This window comes from Daucus carota, chromosome 3 (assembly GCF_001625215.2).
Source record: "Daucus carota subsp. sativus chromosome 3, DH1 v3.0, whole genome shotgun sequence".
NCBI lineage: Eukaryota > Viridiplantae > Streptophyta > Magnoliopsida > Apiales > Apiaceae > Daucus > Daucus carota.
The window spans coordinates 39,611,035-39,628,178 of NC_030383.2; the positions used below are offsets into that span (position 1 = coordinate 39,611,035).

Here is a 17,144-nt window from a genome sequence, read left to right on the forward strand (position 1 = left end):
ATTTTGTAATTTAAATATTAATATTGGTATTGCATCGAGATGTTTATAATATAAAATTTATTTTATTCTACAAATATTAATTTTGAATCATTAATATAATTTTGATAAGTTTCCGCACATTTATTTTATTCTACAAATATTAATTTTGAATCATTAATATAATTTTTATAGGCCGCCGCAACGCGCGGTTTCTGATTTAAGTTATCTATATAAAAAAAAATATGTACACCTGTATTTACGTCACACCTGTATCTAACGAGAGGTGGAAGATAAAGGACCTAGTGGTGTTGACTGAAGTGCGGTGGAGTAAACCGGAAACAAGTAGTATGGAAAACAGAGGAATCTACGTATTGAGCGTGTGGGTGATGAGTTGTGTAGCAGCAGCAGCAGCAGGAGCAGGGGTGTTGCCGATTACTCCACCATTGTTTGATCCATCAAGCTCCACAAAGTTGGGACTCAACAACGGCCTAGCTCGAACTCCTCAAATGGGGTATGTATAAATTACTACACTATCTCTGTATACACTACACCCATTCTTTGGTTTTGATTTAGTTGGTCTACTTGCGAGAGTAAGATGGAATAGCTGGAATTTCTTTGCTTGCAACATCAACGAGACTGTTATCAAGGAAACAGGTGCTTGCCTTGCTTTTCACTACTGGATACTATTCAGTCTTCCCACTCTTTATATCCACTCTTGCATCACTATTCTCTATTCTATTCTATATTAGCTCTCTCTCTCTCTCTCTCCCTCTCTCCCTCTCCCTCTCTCTCCCCCTCCCTCCAAATTCCTTCTCTCTCTCTCTCTCTCTCAGGTACTCAACTTCCTTTCAAGAACTAATTTGTTAATGTTTTGCAGCTGATGCCCTTGTTACTTCTGGTTTGGCGGAGCTTGGCTATGTATACGTAAACATAGGTATTATTCTGTCAGTGTCCTTGCTTTTCGCGAGAAAGATTCAAAGTAGGACTTATTATATCTCTGCCCACAGATGATTGCTGGTCTTCTTTTAAACGGAGCGCGGAGGTTAGTTAATTTTATTCCCCCTCCCACAATTTTATCAATTAATACGCTGTTTGTACGGTACTGGATTTTTTTCCGGAGGCTGAAATCCTAATTTCTGTCTCAGACATGTGCACAGCAGTCAGAGGACAATCCTTCTGTGGGATGAAAAATAATAACCACTAGATCATTGGATATATGTGTCAACAACTGAAAAATCAGAACCAATTATTTTTTTCCTAGTTTTGTAACCGTCAAGATTTTACTAGGTTGTTAACTTTTAGGAATCAGGATCTCTTTTAACAGTCGCAATCTTTATGATCTAATAGATGAATATTATGAATTGATGAGCGTTTTAGAGTAAATTGGGGGGTTACTAACGTTTTTTGGTTTCTCTAAAATGATAGTGTATCTTCTTCTTCTACTCCTTTTCTTCTTTCTGATCTTCTCAAGTCATATTTCTACATTAGTATCTGTGCTTAATGCTTTTATGGCTAATTTGTTGTTCAGGGTCTATTAGTCCCTGATCCAAGAACCTTTCCATCTGGAATTAAAGTTCTTGCTGACTATATACATGAAAAGGGTCTCAAACTTGGTATCTACTCTGATGCTGGGTAGGAATATCTTTTATCTCTGCATTGAATCAGCGACTGGGATCTATTTTATTTTATTTTAATTTCACCTTGTTATACTTTGCAGGGCATTCACATGTCAAGTTCGACCTGGATCTCTTTTCCATGAAAATGATGATGCAAAGCTTTTTGCTTCTTGGGTAAGTTCGTTATCTGATTTCATTTGGCGTGTCTATTTACTTGTGCAAACCATCCCTCTGGGGAAAGAAAGTTAAACTATTAAAAGGAAATATATTACTCAACTAAGAACAGAAGTACTGAACACTGATTCCCGTATAATTGTTGATATGTATAATAAAGCCATAACAACTAGCAAGGAGTTTATTCTATCCTAATATAAATCCTTATTTAGTTTTCTATTAAAATTTAAAGTATAGGCAATAAAAAAAATTGGCATATTCCTTTCCGATGAAAGACAAACATTTTTTCCCCAAAAATATACAGAGGATGTTTCAAGGAGATTACATCACTTGAGAAGCAGCTTCACTATGTATTAAACAGTTATCAAATATCCATAGTTGCTCAATTTTTTTATGGGAATTAAATTAAAACCTAAAGCATATTACCAAAAGAAAATTTGTAGCTTAACTAGTATGTAATTGTGCATAACTAAAAAAGAAGGATCAGAATCAATTTTATTTATTTTTTATTTGAAATTTATAGCTGTAGGAGTGAATTTTCTGGTCCTATTCCTCCGACCCCCCCCCCCCCCCCCCCGCGCAAAAAAAAAAAAAACCAAAAATATAATAATAAATAAATAAATAAAATAAATAAATAAAAATAAAATCATCGATGTCATGTCCTGGTACTGTATATCATAGAACATATTGTTGTTAGATTAATGACAGTTTATGGCCCATTTGAACTTTGCTTAGTATTCTTTAAAATAGTTCCCCTAGGGATAGGAGGGGACACTGAACTAAATTGTACTCTTCCTAGACTTGCCCAGTCATGTTTGATGTCGTGTTATTCAGGGAGTGGATTACCTGAAGTATGACAACTGTTTTAATTTGGGCATCAAAGCAGAGAATAGGTTCTACTTTCAGCCTTTTTCTAATGTTAATGGCATTAATAAATTTAGGCAAAACACTTATTATATTTATAATGGATATTTCTAGATATCCTGTGATGCGCGATGCTCTACAAGCCACTGGGCGTGCCATTTTCTATTCAATTTGTGAATGGTAATACCAAAACAGCTGCTTTGCAATGTCTAAGGTATCTAATTCACTATTTGCTAAAAATCTTGCTTCGATTCTAATCATTGACAGGGGTGTTGATGACCCTGCACTGTGGGCTGGTAATGTGGGGAATAGTTGGCGAACAACGGATGACATTAGCGATTCATGGAAAAGGTTTACTGCTTTCTCACTGAATCTTCAGTCTCTTATAGCCTACAGCTGTGTGTTAAGGAAGATTATCAATGTGATAAGGAAAACCTTCCATGTTTTATTACTATTTAATCTTTTATGGTATTAACAATTAACTAGTTCATCAGACAGCCAACAAAACCTGTTAAGCCATATGATCCATCTACCATTTTATATCTTCCCTTAATGGTTCTGAAGACAAGTGCTAGACTGCTAGCCTAATCGCAAGGTGACAGCCATGTCCACTTGAGTAGGACCAAGGAGACTGGCAAGGTTGCAAGTGCTACCCTATGCGCATGGGGTTGAATCTACCCACTTGGTCGATATGGTGCTCCCTTTAAAAAAGAATAAACAGGTTGTACCTAGTGTACAAGGCACCACATCAGCAGGTTTGGGAAGTCCTGCAGCAAGGTTGCTGGGTAGGCTAACCTATATTAACATAAAGAGACTGTTTGAGAAGAATAAGTATACATAAATATATATTACTAACATTATAATTACTCAAAATGGGTCGCGCTCAAGAGAGAACCAATGCTTAAAATAGAACCGTAGAACCACTAAGGTTCCGCTGCAGAACCCTATATTTTACATAGTTTTTCAAGATTTAAATCTAAATACATGTTTTTTTGCATCGTTGTGCGTGTTCAGAAGTAATTTCAAAATATAATACGTAAATAAGACAATTTTTTCATGCGCAGTTCCGTTGCAGAACCCTAACTAATATTAGAAATAAGGTAACGGTTCTCTGTCTAATGGTTCTCTCTTGAACATGACCCTACTGAAAATATATAATTATGCTTAATAACCAACTAGCATAGAGGTTTTAGATTCAAAAGTACACACAATTAATGCAAGCAGCTTTGAATCCACCAAAATCTGTAAATCAAAGTCTCCAACGAGACTAATTTCAAGTAAAACTCAAGAGTTCAACTACGTAGTGAATTGCAAATAGGGCTGAGTTTAAGATCTCAAGTGTTTTGTTATTTGTCGAGGTTTGACCGGATCAGGTAGAGATTGGGTCTAATCAGGTGCTAATCCTAAGCGCCTTACACCTAACAAGGCACCACAAAAAATTAGTATTAGATACATGTTTGATAGGTTTTTGCTTTTGTCATTTTTTATTTGTCTAGGCTGGAGTTTTTAATTTTCCGATTATGTAGTTGTCTTACGGTTATTCATATGTAGCATGACTGCTATTGCTGATTTGAATGACAAGTGGGCTGGGTATGCGGGACCCGGAGGATGGAATGGTAGGGATGTCTACTAACTAAATAAGGATACGTAACTCATGTATGTATATCTTGAGGTTAAATATCAAAGTGATCACTGAAGTGGAAGTCATATATCACTTTGCCCACCGATCTTTACGAGGTATCATATGAATAAACATTTTTCTTGAATGTTACCACAACCAAGTACAAGGTTATGAATTCTAGTATTTCTGATAACATATTTAGTTTTTATCAAGTTTATTTACTATTTATTTTTAATTAAAAAAAGAAAATAACTATAAAATTAAAAAATAAATAGTAAATAAACTTGATAAAATCTAAATATATTATTATAAATACTAGAAGCCATAACCTTCTACTTGGTTGGCGTAACATTCAAGTATAATGTGAAACTTTATAAAAAAATATATTTACTTCCCGGGCCCATATTTAGAGGTACTTGTTGATTTTTATTATGACTTTAATGATACAAATGATATCCCGTTAAGATCGGTGAGCAAAGTTATATATGACGTCCACTTCAGTTGCCACTTTGATATTTAACCCATATATGTTATCTTTTTAAGGATTTCTGAATCTTCTTAATATGTATTGTTCTGACAGATCCAGATATGCTAGAAGTTGGTAATGGTGGGATGACTTTTCAGGAATATCGAGCTCATTTTAGCATTTGGGCTTTGATGAAGGTGTTCACTCTTAATCTCCTGTAACAGCTGTGCTCTATATATATTTATTAGTTGTTAATAACCACTGACTTTTTTTTATAGTTTTTCTATACTACATACACATTAGCAGAGTAGGAATAGTTCCCAACTTGCTGACTATTCTAAATTTCTTTCATAGTGGAAAGTTGCTGAAGTGTCACGGATCTGATAAAATGATAGATTCCATTTATTAGTAATATGAAATAGCCAAGGAGCTCTTGCTCCGGCAGTCTGGCAATTGCATCCTGTTGCAATTCATCTACGAATACGTAACCCTTGACAAAGAAAGATAGCTTCTTTCTATTTTTTTATCACCTCAACTCTTCTACTAAATTTTTTCCATAAAAATTACAAGCTCATTGTTAAAATTATGAGACTTGAGTTAGCAAAAAAAAAAAAAACGGGACTTTTGTATCGTGTATCAGTTTTCTCTTATAGTAGTGTAACTGATGAGATTTTGAAATCTTCACCTCTCTGATTACATGTTACAATATTATATGTTGTTATCATTTTTTTTAAACTATTCATCGATATTTGCTTGAAACATTGTTGTCAGTATTGAATTTTTAATCTTTTACTGAAACATTGTTGTCAGTATTTTACAACTTAATATGCGTGTCAAAAAGTCAAACATGAGTTAAAATGGGACGGAGGGAGTATAATAACAAAATTGAATATGTATGATCAATTAAATAGAAAGGAATTAAGTTATTTGGCACCTTATTCTAGTTATCTTATGTCCTTTTAACATATTCATCTAATACATGCTCAGCCTTATTTGTTTTATATGTGTTTTTTGCCAAACCATCTCTCTTTATCACAAATTTCTCATGCTCAGGCAGTTTTCAGGTTTTGTAGGTTGAGCATAAACTGTTGTATTATGTCTGGTTTCCAAATATATCTATTGGTTGACCAAGATAGTTTCTTTGCATTAAATATAGACATTCCAAGTTATGGTATTGTATTGCCCAACTTTGCAGGCTCCGCTTCTGATTGGCTGTGATGTAAGAAACATGGGTACAGAAACATTAGAAATATTATCAAACAGGGAAGTCATTGAAATAAACCAAGGTAACAAGATTGCCGACATATTTCAATGTATTATACTATCAGTGTGCATGCATTTTTTGTGTAGTCTTTCCTTTCCCATATTGTCCGTGTAGTTTGCAACTGTTAGGTGACCAATTCTCTAACAACTGAAGAACAGATTTCAGGAGCAAGGCCTAATGTGTATATTATGTGATTTGATATGCCTCTTCATTCAGAAGTTGATTGCTGATTTTAAGTGGAGCATGACATACATTTAGATAAGAGAGTGGTTACACGATTTTAATTTTGAGTCTGATATCAGTTTAGTTTACACACTCTGCTAAAAATATTAGGAGTTAGGAGTCTACTATGCTTATTATATGTGTGTTATTGATTATTAGCATGTCTGCTTACTAAATGAAATATGTATGTTCCAGATGAACTTGGGGTTCAAGGAAGGAAAGTTAATGTTACTGGAATAGATGGTTGCCAACAGGTTCTGCTTTTGTGATCTTTTTATACCAGTTCAATTTCTATTTCAGCAAAATTTCTACTATGTATAAGTTTGTTACTTTAAATAAAGTATGTGTTGCCCATCTCTCTCTCTCTCAAATTTAAATTTGATGAGCTAGCTCCATAAAAAAAAAAAATTCAAGAGACAAAAAGAAAGGGTACTTTTCCAAAAATAATTAAATAAATAATAATAGTAAACACGAGTCAGAAAGGGAATTGGCAATATAAATAGAGAACGCAACTATTGTTTTCTCTGCTTGAATATTAAAACAGAATATAAAAAAGAAAATAAAGATCACGGTATAACTTCTTACAGGTGGATTATAGATAAGGGACTGCTTTGGTTTATTTTGGGTAAAAGTTTCAAGGCATCATATATTGGGACATGATCATCTGTGATCTTTCTGATCCTATGTCATTGTAATCCCATCCACAAGGATATCGATCGGTGCAGATGAACAACATAAGAGGCTGGGCTTAAGATCACATATGATCAGCTGTGGCATTGCATTTTTCTGACACCATTCATATAAAGTAGTGAAAATAGAATCTGTAACCTTTAATAAATGGTCATACTGATAATACAGATGCTTGTGAGATCTGTTGTGAATCGAAACTAGCTAGAGTAGTTGGAGTGGAGGGAGGGAGATATGTCTTAAAGTGATGCGAACTCCTAGTTGGAGAAACAGTCCAAGAATTGTATGCACTTCCTCCCACTTAAGTCAAAACAAAAGACATCTCCAATCCATTACACTAATTACACCTTTTGGTATAAAATTTACAGCAACAACAAAAACAAACCTATTATACTAAAAGGAATCTTTTGATTTTAAAAAGAAATATTTTTTTAACTTTTTTGAAAGTAGTGGTTTTGTTTATATATAATACAATATAAATGGGACATAGTAGAAACAAATTTGTTTTATTAATAAACATGAGGTTATAGTTAGGATTGTGAAAGACACCAAATTTGGTGTAGAACTTGCACTACATGAAATATTTGACAACAAATTTGGTGCAAAACTATTCACTTGGTGTAAATTTTACTCCATCAAAGTGTTGCATTGCAGTTCGTTTTACACCAAACTAGAGTTGAACTTCCAGCATTATAGTGTCCAAGTGTTGCTTCCATTAGAGATTCTCTAACCGTCTATGATTCAGGTATGGGCTGGACCTCTTTCTGGTAATCGAGTGGTGGTTGCCTTTTGGAATCGGTGCTCGAAAGCTGCTACAATTAAAGTTACATGGGATGTGCTTGGAATACAGTCATTTGTCAGCGTGTCAGTAAGGGACTTGTGGAGGGTGAGTAACACCGACTGCGCAAACACAAAGCGCGCGCGCGCACACACACAAGCACTTGCAAATAAGCACATCATAAATTTGTTTGTCGATTTATAATAGATTCCAGTTGACCATACATTCTAACATCCTTTTTGTGTTTAAACTTCCCTCAACATGAGTCATTGTTGATCATTTGATTTTATGCCCAACTTGGAGGATTTTTTTTTTCTGGCATATGAAAGACATCTCGATATATCACTCTTTAGGTTTTAGTCTTGTATAGATAGATTTCTGAAATCTGAATCTGTATGATTTCGGAAGTATACAGTGTGGAACTTGGCGTCAATTATTATATTTACATAAGATTGTGTACGTAGTCACTGTTGTACTCATTCGAGCTAATAAGATGTGGCCTAATACTATTTAGTTTGGTTTCAGCATCAGGATATCATGGAAGGCGTGACGGCATCATTTACTGCCCAAGTAGATGCACACGGCTGTGAGCTCTTCATTTTTACTCCTCAAACAGTATCTCAACACTCTATAGTCTAAACAAATGTGGTTGGCGGATAAATGATTGTTGTACCATTATTTATACCTCACCTCTGCATGATTCATAATAGATGTTTCCATTAGCTCTTTGAGGTGTTGCTGTGTGTTCCAAACATTACAAAGTGAAGGGATATTACCCTTTTGGCAGAACTTGAATTCTAAATGCCTAGAATAACAAGATGAGTGTGTATATGTTTTTAACTAAAGTTAAAGATGCGCTTTACATAATGCAGCATAGATGATGATGTATCCTATATATTGCTAAATGCAGTGTAGCGGATTCACTGACATTTATGCGGAAATATTTTAAGGGGTCGTTTGTTTGGTACTATTCAGGAAGTCCCTAAATTGATCGGTATCTCGTCTTATATATCTGATAGCTGGAATTTAGGAACAAATCCGGAAGGTCGGAAATATGATCGCATGTCTACAAAAACTAAATTAATTTTAACTAGTAATTAATAACTAGCATTATAGCTTGTGGAGGGCGCGGACATGTTCTCATATGCGTGAATGAATGTTTCTAGTTTTGTCACTATCCGACGATACAAATGATAGAGAGTTTATTGTTGTGTTAGGTTTAAGTTTATTGTTGTGTTAAGTTTAGGTCTTGTTGTAGTGAGATACAAACATTTTTTTTATTATTTAAGCGTTTCACTTATCATTAATTTGAGTTGGAAATAGACTTTCATAAAATATTATGTGTAAAGTGTTATGTTTGTCTAACTCGATGAAAATACCAATGCTGGATTTCCCTGTTCGAGAAGGTTGTTCTCGAGGGGCATAATGTAGTGAAAAATAATATTGATTTTATTTGTTATCATCCTTCCTACAAGAATCTATATTTGTAAAAAATATTTGTGATTGGATATGTGAAAACACCTAATTTGATTACTTCAAGCATCTAATTATCTAATCTTATAGCTTTAAACATGTACCGAACTAATAATATCATAATTATGTTACATATCACTGTCAACCAAATTATTTTAGCCAATAATTTGTGATCCCATTTCAAACATATCCCAGTATCATGTTGATTTTTAATTTTATTGCGTATCATCCTAAATCACTCCGCGATACTGGAGAGTATCTTTTGGATATTTAGGGCACCTTACAAAATATTCATATTTTGGTCAAATGCTGAAAATTGTTATTTTGGCATACATTAATCCAAAAATTTAATCAAACTTATATATGTGTGTGTTACTCCACTCCCAGTAGAATGTCACCCTGATAATCTTCTACCCGTGGAGGTTTCTTTAGCTATCTGCGTCAAGTTTTGGAACATGTTGGGAGGTAACACTAGACCTGGCAATTCGTGCAGATCGTGTACTTTCGTGTCGTGTACTTAAAAACTAAACACAAAACCGACCCGTTTAACGTTCGTGTATTTTCGTGCGTGTACCTCCGTTTTCGTGTCGTTCTCGTGTCGTGTTTCGTGTAAAATCAAATATAAATATAAATAAATATATAAATTAATGTAAATATTAGATTTCTAGGCAAAAAAATTACAAATTAGTATGAAATATATATATATATATATATATATATATATATATATATATATAAATCATTTATACTTGCAATATTATAAACTATGCATTATTTTAAAAGAAAATATATATATATTTATTATAAATATACATATTTATAATTAAATTTTAATATTTAATTATAAAATTATATTTATTTCGTGTACCTCGTGTCGTGTCGTGTATCCGAAGATAAACACAAAACTGACACGACATCTCAGTCGTGTACTTCGTGTTCGTGTATTTTTCGTGTCGTGTACTCAAAATGCAAACACAAACACTAAATTTTTGTGTCGTTTTCATGTCGTGTTTTCGTGTCGTATGAAAAATTGCCGGGTCTAGGTAACACCATGAAGCAGAGTTTATTTAGAATATTTGATCATGTGTAATTCTAGATAGTTAAATCAATCTGAATTATATTAATAAAGTTCTGTTACTTCACTGTTTCAAAATCATAGAATGTTGGTTAATTTAGAAAAGAATCTATGCTGCGTATTTGTGTAATGTCTGGTAAAACATTTTCCTAATAATTAGCTTGGCATCATACTTTTTTTATGATAAACGTGCAGTCTACTCATTTCATAACCAATGTCAACAAGGAACAACCTTTTCCAAGGGAAGAAAACGAAGGAATACAATATGTTCTCGTTGGCAAAATCGATAGACAGACGTCAGAATGCTTGCATAGCTATCCAGATATAAAGTCCCCTTTCATTAAAGGGGCTTATAAGTTTAGGTTTCTTAAATAGTGTTGAATATAAGTTACATCCCCTGTTCTATCTTCTTCTTCATTTTGTTTTGGAGTGTAATTGGAGCACAATCCAGTGGCGTTTCCCCTGAAAAAAAAATATTGGTTTATTAGACATTACTGCAGCTCACACCAACGATGAAAAAGAAAATAATTCCCCACATACTGTTATCCAGAACCCTGAATCACATCTTGCAAACTACGTTACTGGTTTGCTCAGGATGAATCTTATTTTTTTAATTTATTTTAAGTATTTAAGTTATAATAAATATTTCCGGTACATAAAGTGACAACTAACAAGACTAGCAACAGCCACCTAAGGACCAACCCAACAACCAGTCATCCAAGCAAACACCTCTATAAAAAATGAAGTCAGGATTTTACCCTGTGAGTTCTTGCACGTAATACTCGCTCCATGGTCCATGAGGACGAAAGCAATGTCACTCTGATTAAAAACTGCAGCCTGTATACAATAAACCAGTCATATGATGTTAAGTCAAACAATTTACTTGATACTTCTGCTTCAAAATTGAGCGAGAAAGGTACCAGATGTAATAGAGACAACCCTTGCTTGTCACGGTAATTTGCATCTACTCCCTTGTAGTAAATAACAGTCAGAAAGGGAACCGGTTGGCATGTTTAAAAGGTATAAAAGAAATGGCAATTAGAATACCTCACTTAAAAGCTTCCTGACAGCAACTGTGTCACCATTCTTTATAGCCTCTCTTAATCCCTAATAAACAATTCGAATAAACAACTTCCTAAGTATCAGTAACTTACTAGCAATGCTTATTCCCTTCTTCAAACATATTCCAACTAGTATCTGTCCTAAGATCTTAAATATACTTCTATACCTCTCCATTAACTTCGTAAAGTTTATTCGACTCCAAGCTATTTGAGCTACTGTTGCTTGCAGGACCAAGACTGAAATACAAATTGGGAAATCAACTTATAGGGAATCTTTGTGCTAAGAAGAAACCATACAAATTTATATATGATGTGCTGATGTGGGGAAGATAACATTTTGAAGCATAGCAAGTACAGTAGTGCAAACCAAACCTACCAACTAAAGTATTTCATGATCATTCTTAAATAAGAGGGCACTAATACTCACGAGAAAACATGGAAGCTGAAGAAAAAGAGTTGTAAATTAATAAAGGGACATTCTCAATGATAGCCTTTTGCTTTGGACTATTCTAAAGGTGTCTTTTTTATTTATGACTTATCAGTATTCAGATTTTCTATTACTACATATATTCTTGTGCCGTGCACAACTAAACAATTAAGGGACACAAAGTTGGAGCAGGGATACGGTTCAAAATCAAAGATTACTTAGTTTTTTATGTGAAGGATTTAGAAGATCAATTACTTTTGATTTATATTATTACTCAGGAAAAATTGTAATTTGTTATGTATTCCATTTTATCTAAGTACATTATTTAGATACCAAATTATTAACCCTGTCCTACATTAAGTGGTATCAGGAGCCCAGGTTCTGAGTACTTCCTGATTTACCTAATTTTTTCCAACCTCTATTCTACCCTCACCATTTGTCAAAGTTCATTACAAATCAACAAGCAATCGAGATGAAAGCACAATTGCAGCAGAACCTGGATTTGTCTAATCTCAAACCTACGTGTCTTTTTATACAAATCCGTCAATGAGGTTCAAATTACGCAACTTTGAGGGATTACCTATTACTTTTGAAGGCGTCATTAGATAATCATATCCTCATGGTCTAAATATGATGAAATGAAGATATAAAATTAACATTTATGCAAAGCATATGAACAAGATTAAGCTGTTTGGAGAGTTGTGCATGAAGTTGATAAAGCCCGTAAAACCTTGTATTGTGGAGGAATCACACGTGACAGCTTTGAATAATATTACAAGTGATAACAATCACGAAGATGATTCGGATACTTAAATTAATGATGCAGAGACTGTTAAAATCTCAAACTGATGTTTTGGTTCTTCCTATACGTGAAAAGTACAAGTTAATGATATGAAAATCGCCCATGAGGATGCCAAAAATTTACTGTCGCGCCTTTAAGATGTTAAAGAAATTCTCAAACAGTTTACAATGAGTTTATTATTGTAAATTCAAATATGCCGCTCATACACTCAGATCTCCGGGGGCTTCCAAAACTTCATGTCTTGCTCATGTGGAACCTCGTTCCAAGATTATGAATTTGTTTTTATTTAAAAAGTTCTTCTTCAAATAAGAGAATGATGCGGCAGAAGAATATAATGAAAATTAACAAAATATTGCAGATTATGATCTAGCAATTAAAATAATTAATTAGATATTTAGCAATATTAAGCACCTGTATGGGACACCAAGCAGCCTCAATCCGCTTTATGTTGTCGTGATGTGTTTGTATATACTTAAATACTTTAGCTTACCCCCATTATATAAATTTTAACCCAAAAAAATAAGTGTCCTGGTTCCTTCTCAAATACTATATTAATATACTTCACTCACCCGCCGCACCGCGCACTCGATTCTTGGGGATTCTTCGATACTCGGGGATTCTTGGGGATTCTTTTTATATGATTAATTCTGTAATTAGTTGAATAATCTATCACTTAACTACCTTATAATGTGATAATTGTGTTATTAAATAATTATATTGTATATTGTTAAGGATATTGAACTTATTTATTCAATTATTTGGTTTAAATATGAATATAACTCTTCAAATACATATATAAAATATATTTTTAATATATTAATATTTGCCGAATCCCCCCGCACCCGAATCCCCATAATTTTAGATTTGCCGAATTCCCGTATCCCCGTATCGCGCACCCCCGTACCCGCACCCGCACTCATGCTTCCTAGGGGAAAAGAGATCTAAGTCGTAATAATTGAAACCAGTGTCGTGCTCGGAGCTGTTATCTAATTTGTCTATCACATGTTGAGCCCTATAAATTGATAAAGTTCACCACATAGCACTAATAAATAAGGCCAGATGTAACCTACTTGCTATTTGATGCAGAACCTCTACTCCTTGGCTTTGAGTCAGACTTTTTGGGCTTTGTGTTTGACTGAAATGTAGAACTGGACGTGACTCCACTCTGCAAGTTAAAAAATAAAAAATAAAATCAAGTCCACAAGTGTTATGAGTTAACTTGAGATACAACTAGAAGAGATGAATGCTTGTTAAAAGCTTGAATACCACATCTCTTGCTGGAATTGGAACTGGAGCTGGAGCTGGAGCTTCACAAATGCATAGAGGCATTCCACACGTGCATTCTAAAACATCTAATTGCTTGATAGGAAGTTTGCTTTCGGGCTCTGCAACTGCTCTGATATCTAATCTTGAAATTGAATCACTGACATTGTTGACAGTACTTAAAGAAGCCTGAGTATCATCTTTCTTCCTACAACAGAAAACATAATTGTAAACATCTAATTTTGATTAATTATTCTTTGAGCATAATGTGGTAAAGCCGTACAGGGAGAGCGAGAAATATTAATAATTTTGTAAAAAAGAGTGCAGTACATAACTAAAATATTTGAAGACAGCCCAGGACACCTGTAAACACAGAAAAGAAAGTACTGATTCTTTTACTTAAATGCTTCAGCTGGAAAGAGACGTGCATATAAATTATGATTGAGATGTACAAATAAGGGGCCACATCTTTGAACGGAATATGATGTTTTTTATGGTTCCCTTTCAAAATTTAACTTATTTGAAAAATATTAAACAATTCCCTCTTGTCCCTGTGTGCCAAAGTTGTGCTTAATGAAGAATTCAGGATGAATAACTGGCTACAGATTTATTTTTACATTTTGTTAAGTAGTAGATATATTAATTTTTAAGTAAAATGTACCGCCAAGTACAAGCAACCTCGTCTGGAAAAAGTTCATTGGTAACCAAAGTTAACAGAATACTTCACAGTCGAAATGAGATCGAAGATACAATTAGACATGATAAAGCCCAAAATCAAGGCTGCTCCACAATTTATTTTCCGGTGCTCCTAGTGTTGTAGACACAGACTCCATATGAACTAAGTCTCACACCCCCTGCCTCTATTTTGCTGGGGTTCTGCAATGACTACAGGTATTTAAACTTCAAAACAGTGACAAACTATATAAAGGTAATAGGATTTTAATAGACATGATTAATGTGAACTTGTACACAAATCCCAACAAATAGGAAGTTGTCAATTCATGTATATTCATACTACACACCACGTTGAGAAAGATCCAACCTCCTATGATCTCAAGTCCAGTAATAAATAATCACTATTGATTAGACCTGCCTTAAGCTCCTTCATTGATGAGGCCAAAAAAGAAAATTGTTTATTTTGTTTTATAAAATAATAGTTTATCTTGTTTTACATCTTTTCTAAGCTTAATTGCCATACAATCAAGAGGTGTTCTAGAAGTGTGTACACCCATGACTATGCACATGTATACTTTCATCCAGTTATCATTCCAAAAGCCTAAGATACAAAAAATGACATATATTTTCTATACGATGCCCTTATACAGGAAACAAGCAATAACCCACTTAGCAAATTTATGTATATTAATTTATCCGTCCTTCTGAAGATTAGGTTCAAATTATATCTAATCAATCTACATAATACCTAAAATTCATAATTCATTGGTTCTCTTTTAAGTATAAAGCCAAAACTGAATTTACAAAAAAGAAAACGCTTAACTGCGAGAAATTACCTAGATGCATCATTATAACAATCAGAACAAACTCTAACCAGTGATTGAAGACCAAATTGTGGCAAGGCCTGAAAAATAGCACGTGAAAGAAAGAAATAGAAGTAATAACAAGAAACAGCTATGTGCAATGTGATTGTGTTTTAAGAGGGAGAGAGGGAAGGAGTGATTAAGTCCAGATTGTGGTAAGGCCTGAAAAATAGCACGTGAAGATAGAAATAAAAGTAATAACAGCAAGAAACAGCTATATAATGTGGGTGTTTTTCGAGAGGGAGGGAGGGAATACCATTTGAGTTGATGAGTGCTCAGCACATAAAGTTCGGCCACAACATCTACAGTGATGCTGCAAAATATATGAGTTGAGAACAGATAAAGAGGTGACGAATGGGATCAGAAGTTTGCAGAATAAATATACGAAACAGACTATCAAATGAGCTACAAAAGTTATCAGGAATCAGGATTGCTTCAATTTCAGTATTGTACCAAAGGCAATAGCCAGATAAAGAAAATGAACTTGCAAGCTTATGAAGGTAAAAATATACATGGAAATGCAAAGAGTTACAAGCATGCTTATCAAAGTACACTTTCAGTTATTGAATACCAGTGACACCTCGATTATTCACATTTTGGCATTTTAATATTTAAAATATTAAAAAAAAAAAAAAATTTAAAATATTAAGGATTTTTTTTTTCGGGGGAGGGGGGGGGGGGGGGGGGGGGGGGTTGTCTAACAGTGATACTGAATTTAAGAAATTGGATCCATAACAAGAATTATGCAGTTGTCAGAAGGGGGCGTTGTGTAGCATCATGGGAGGTCGGAAGTAGGTGGTTTCGAGAAGTTGAGCAATGGCAGCACGGGACTTGCAGAAGCACTTTGCAATTGAGTAGTCATGGTTGGTAATTACGATGCAAGTGTTTAATATGCTAAACTACTGATCCTACCTTACTACCAAAGTAACACTAAAACCGAATAATTGTTCAAAGTCAACTAGCTACTTGGAACAAATACAGTTGAGTCGAGCAACTTACTAGCTAAATTGTTAACAGGGAGCACTAAAATCATGATTATTATCATAATCGCAGAATTAAAAAAGAGTAAGCTAGAAAAAATAGATCAGATGATTATATATGTGAATGAATCGCGATCGGGTCGGATCGAGAAAAGTACCCGACGACGGAAAGTGTTGAAACTGCATTTGCAGACGTCGCATCTGGAAGCTTCCTGAAACGGTGGTGGTTCCAGAGACATCTCTCCGTTCTCGTTGATTCTCAGCCGCTTCGCTTTACTTTAAAATTTACAGGCACTACCCCTCACTGTTTTTTCCTCTGTCCTTTCGTCCCTACCAACAGCCAACAGCATGGCAAGAAAACGTCCCGAATGTAATTATTCGAGACAAATAAGTTTCAAAGTTTTTTTCTAAAAAATTGTCTCAAATAACACTTAAAAAGGTAACCCCTGTTTACCGAAAAAAAAAAAAAAAAAACGTAACCCGACGATTTCGTGTTGTGTTTTAATTTCTGATAATAATACAACTTAAAAGTTGTATTTTCAACCGGAAATCACAACTTCAAGTTATATTTTCAGCTGAGATCATAATTTAAAGTTGTGTTTTTGTCCAATATTGTACACATGAAACGAAATTGCATTTTAAATAATATTTTGGACATTCAGAAAATGATAACACAGGTTTTTTTTTTCTAGACAGTTATATTTGTAACTAACACTTACCACGCAAATTTAATATATCGGTGTTGTCGTGTTAATAACCGAACTTGCATAAATATTTTTTGTATTATAATTAAATTCACATTAGTTTGAGCCAAAAATATTAGTCGATGAGATTCAAATGGAATATAAAATAAT

General features: G+C 34.1%; 2 protein-coding genes across 3 annotated transcripts; one reads left to right on the forward strand and one right to left on the reverse strand.

Moving 5' to 3' along the window:
- Positions 1-230: 230 nt before the first annotated feature.
- Positions 231-8,549, forward strand: LOC108215094 (alpha-galactosidase 3). The gene is made up of 15 exons (XM_017387434.2): positions 231-490; positions 575-633; positions 857-913; positions 987-1,021; positions 1,508-1,611; positions 1,697-1,769; positions 2,604-2,662; positions 2,748-2,813; positions 2,901-2,984; positions 4,185-4,249; positions 4,835-4,917; positions 5,916-6,006; positions 6,402-6,460; positions 7,639-7,779; positions 8,197-8,549. Exons 1-15 carry the CDS (start codon positions 327-329, stop codon positions 8,308-8,310), a joined length of 1,254 nt encoding a protein of 417 aa, XP_017242923.1. The 5' UTR covers positions 231-326; the 3' UTR covers positions 8,311-8,549.
- Positions 8,550-10,438: 1,889 nt separating this feature from the next.
- Positions 10,439-16,686, reverse strand: LOC108214581 (vacuolar protein sorting-associated protein 27). 2 transcript variants are annotated; one of them, XM_017386660.2, is made up of 10 exons: positions 16,449-16,686; positions 15,567-15,623; positions 15,284-15,351; positions 13,776-13,980; positions 13,580-13,674; positions 11,448-11,517; positions 11,267-11,326; positions 11,140-11,190; positions 10,978-11,056; positions 10,439-10,681 (listed from the first exon to the last, which is right to left on the reverse strand). In XM_017386660.2, the coding sequence occupies exons 1-10, from the start codon at positions 16,527-16,529 to the stop codon at positions 10,608-10,610; spliced, it is 840 nt and encodes a 279-aa protein (XP_017242149.1). In that variant the 5' UTR covers positions 16,530-16,686; the 3' UTR covers positions 10,439-10,607. The 2 variants fall into 2 exon arrangements, with proteins under 2 accessions (XP_017242149.1, XP_017242150.1); XM_017386661.2 differs by having other exon boundaries at positions 11,140-11,183; positions 16,449-16,641.
- Positions 16,687-17,144: the final 458 nt, after the last annotated feature.

What these genes read in the sequence shown, in the direction of transcription:
- LOC108215094 (XM_017387434.2), top strand. Translation starts at nt 327, where the DNA reads ATGGAAAACAGAGGAATCTACGTATTGAGCGTGTGGGTGATGAGTTGT. An exon ending in CAAAGCTTTTTGCTTCTTGG is followed by an intron (nt 1,770 to 2,603) that starts GTAAGTTCGTTA and finishes CGTGTTATTCAG; the next exon opens with GGAGTGGATTACCTGAAGTA. An exon ending in ATTAGCGATTCATGGAAAAG is followed by an intron (nt 2,985 to 4,184) that starts GTTTACTGCTTT and finishes ATTCATATGTAG; the next exon opens with CATGACTGCTATTGCTGATT.
- LOC108214581 (XM_017386660.2), bottom strand. Translation starts at nt 16,529, where the DNA reads ATGTCTCTGGAACCACCACCGTTTCAGGAAGCTTCCAGATGCGACGTC. An exon ending in TTTACGAAGTTAATGGAGAG is followed by an intron (nt 11,327 to 11,447) that starts GTATAGAAGTAT and finishes ATTGTTTATTAG; the next exon opens with GGATTAAGAGAGGCTATAAA. An exon ending in TACGTGCAAGAACTCACAGG is followed by an intron (nt 10,682 to 10,977) that starts GTAAAATCCTGA and finishes TTTTTTTTTCAG; the next exon opens with GGGAAACGCCACTGGATTGT.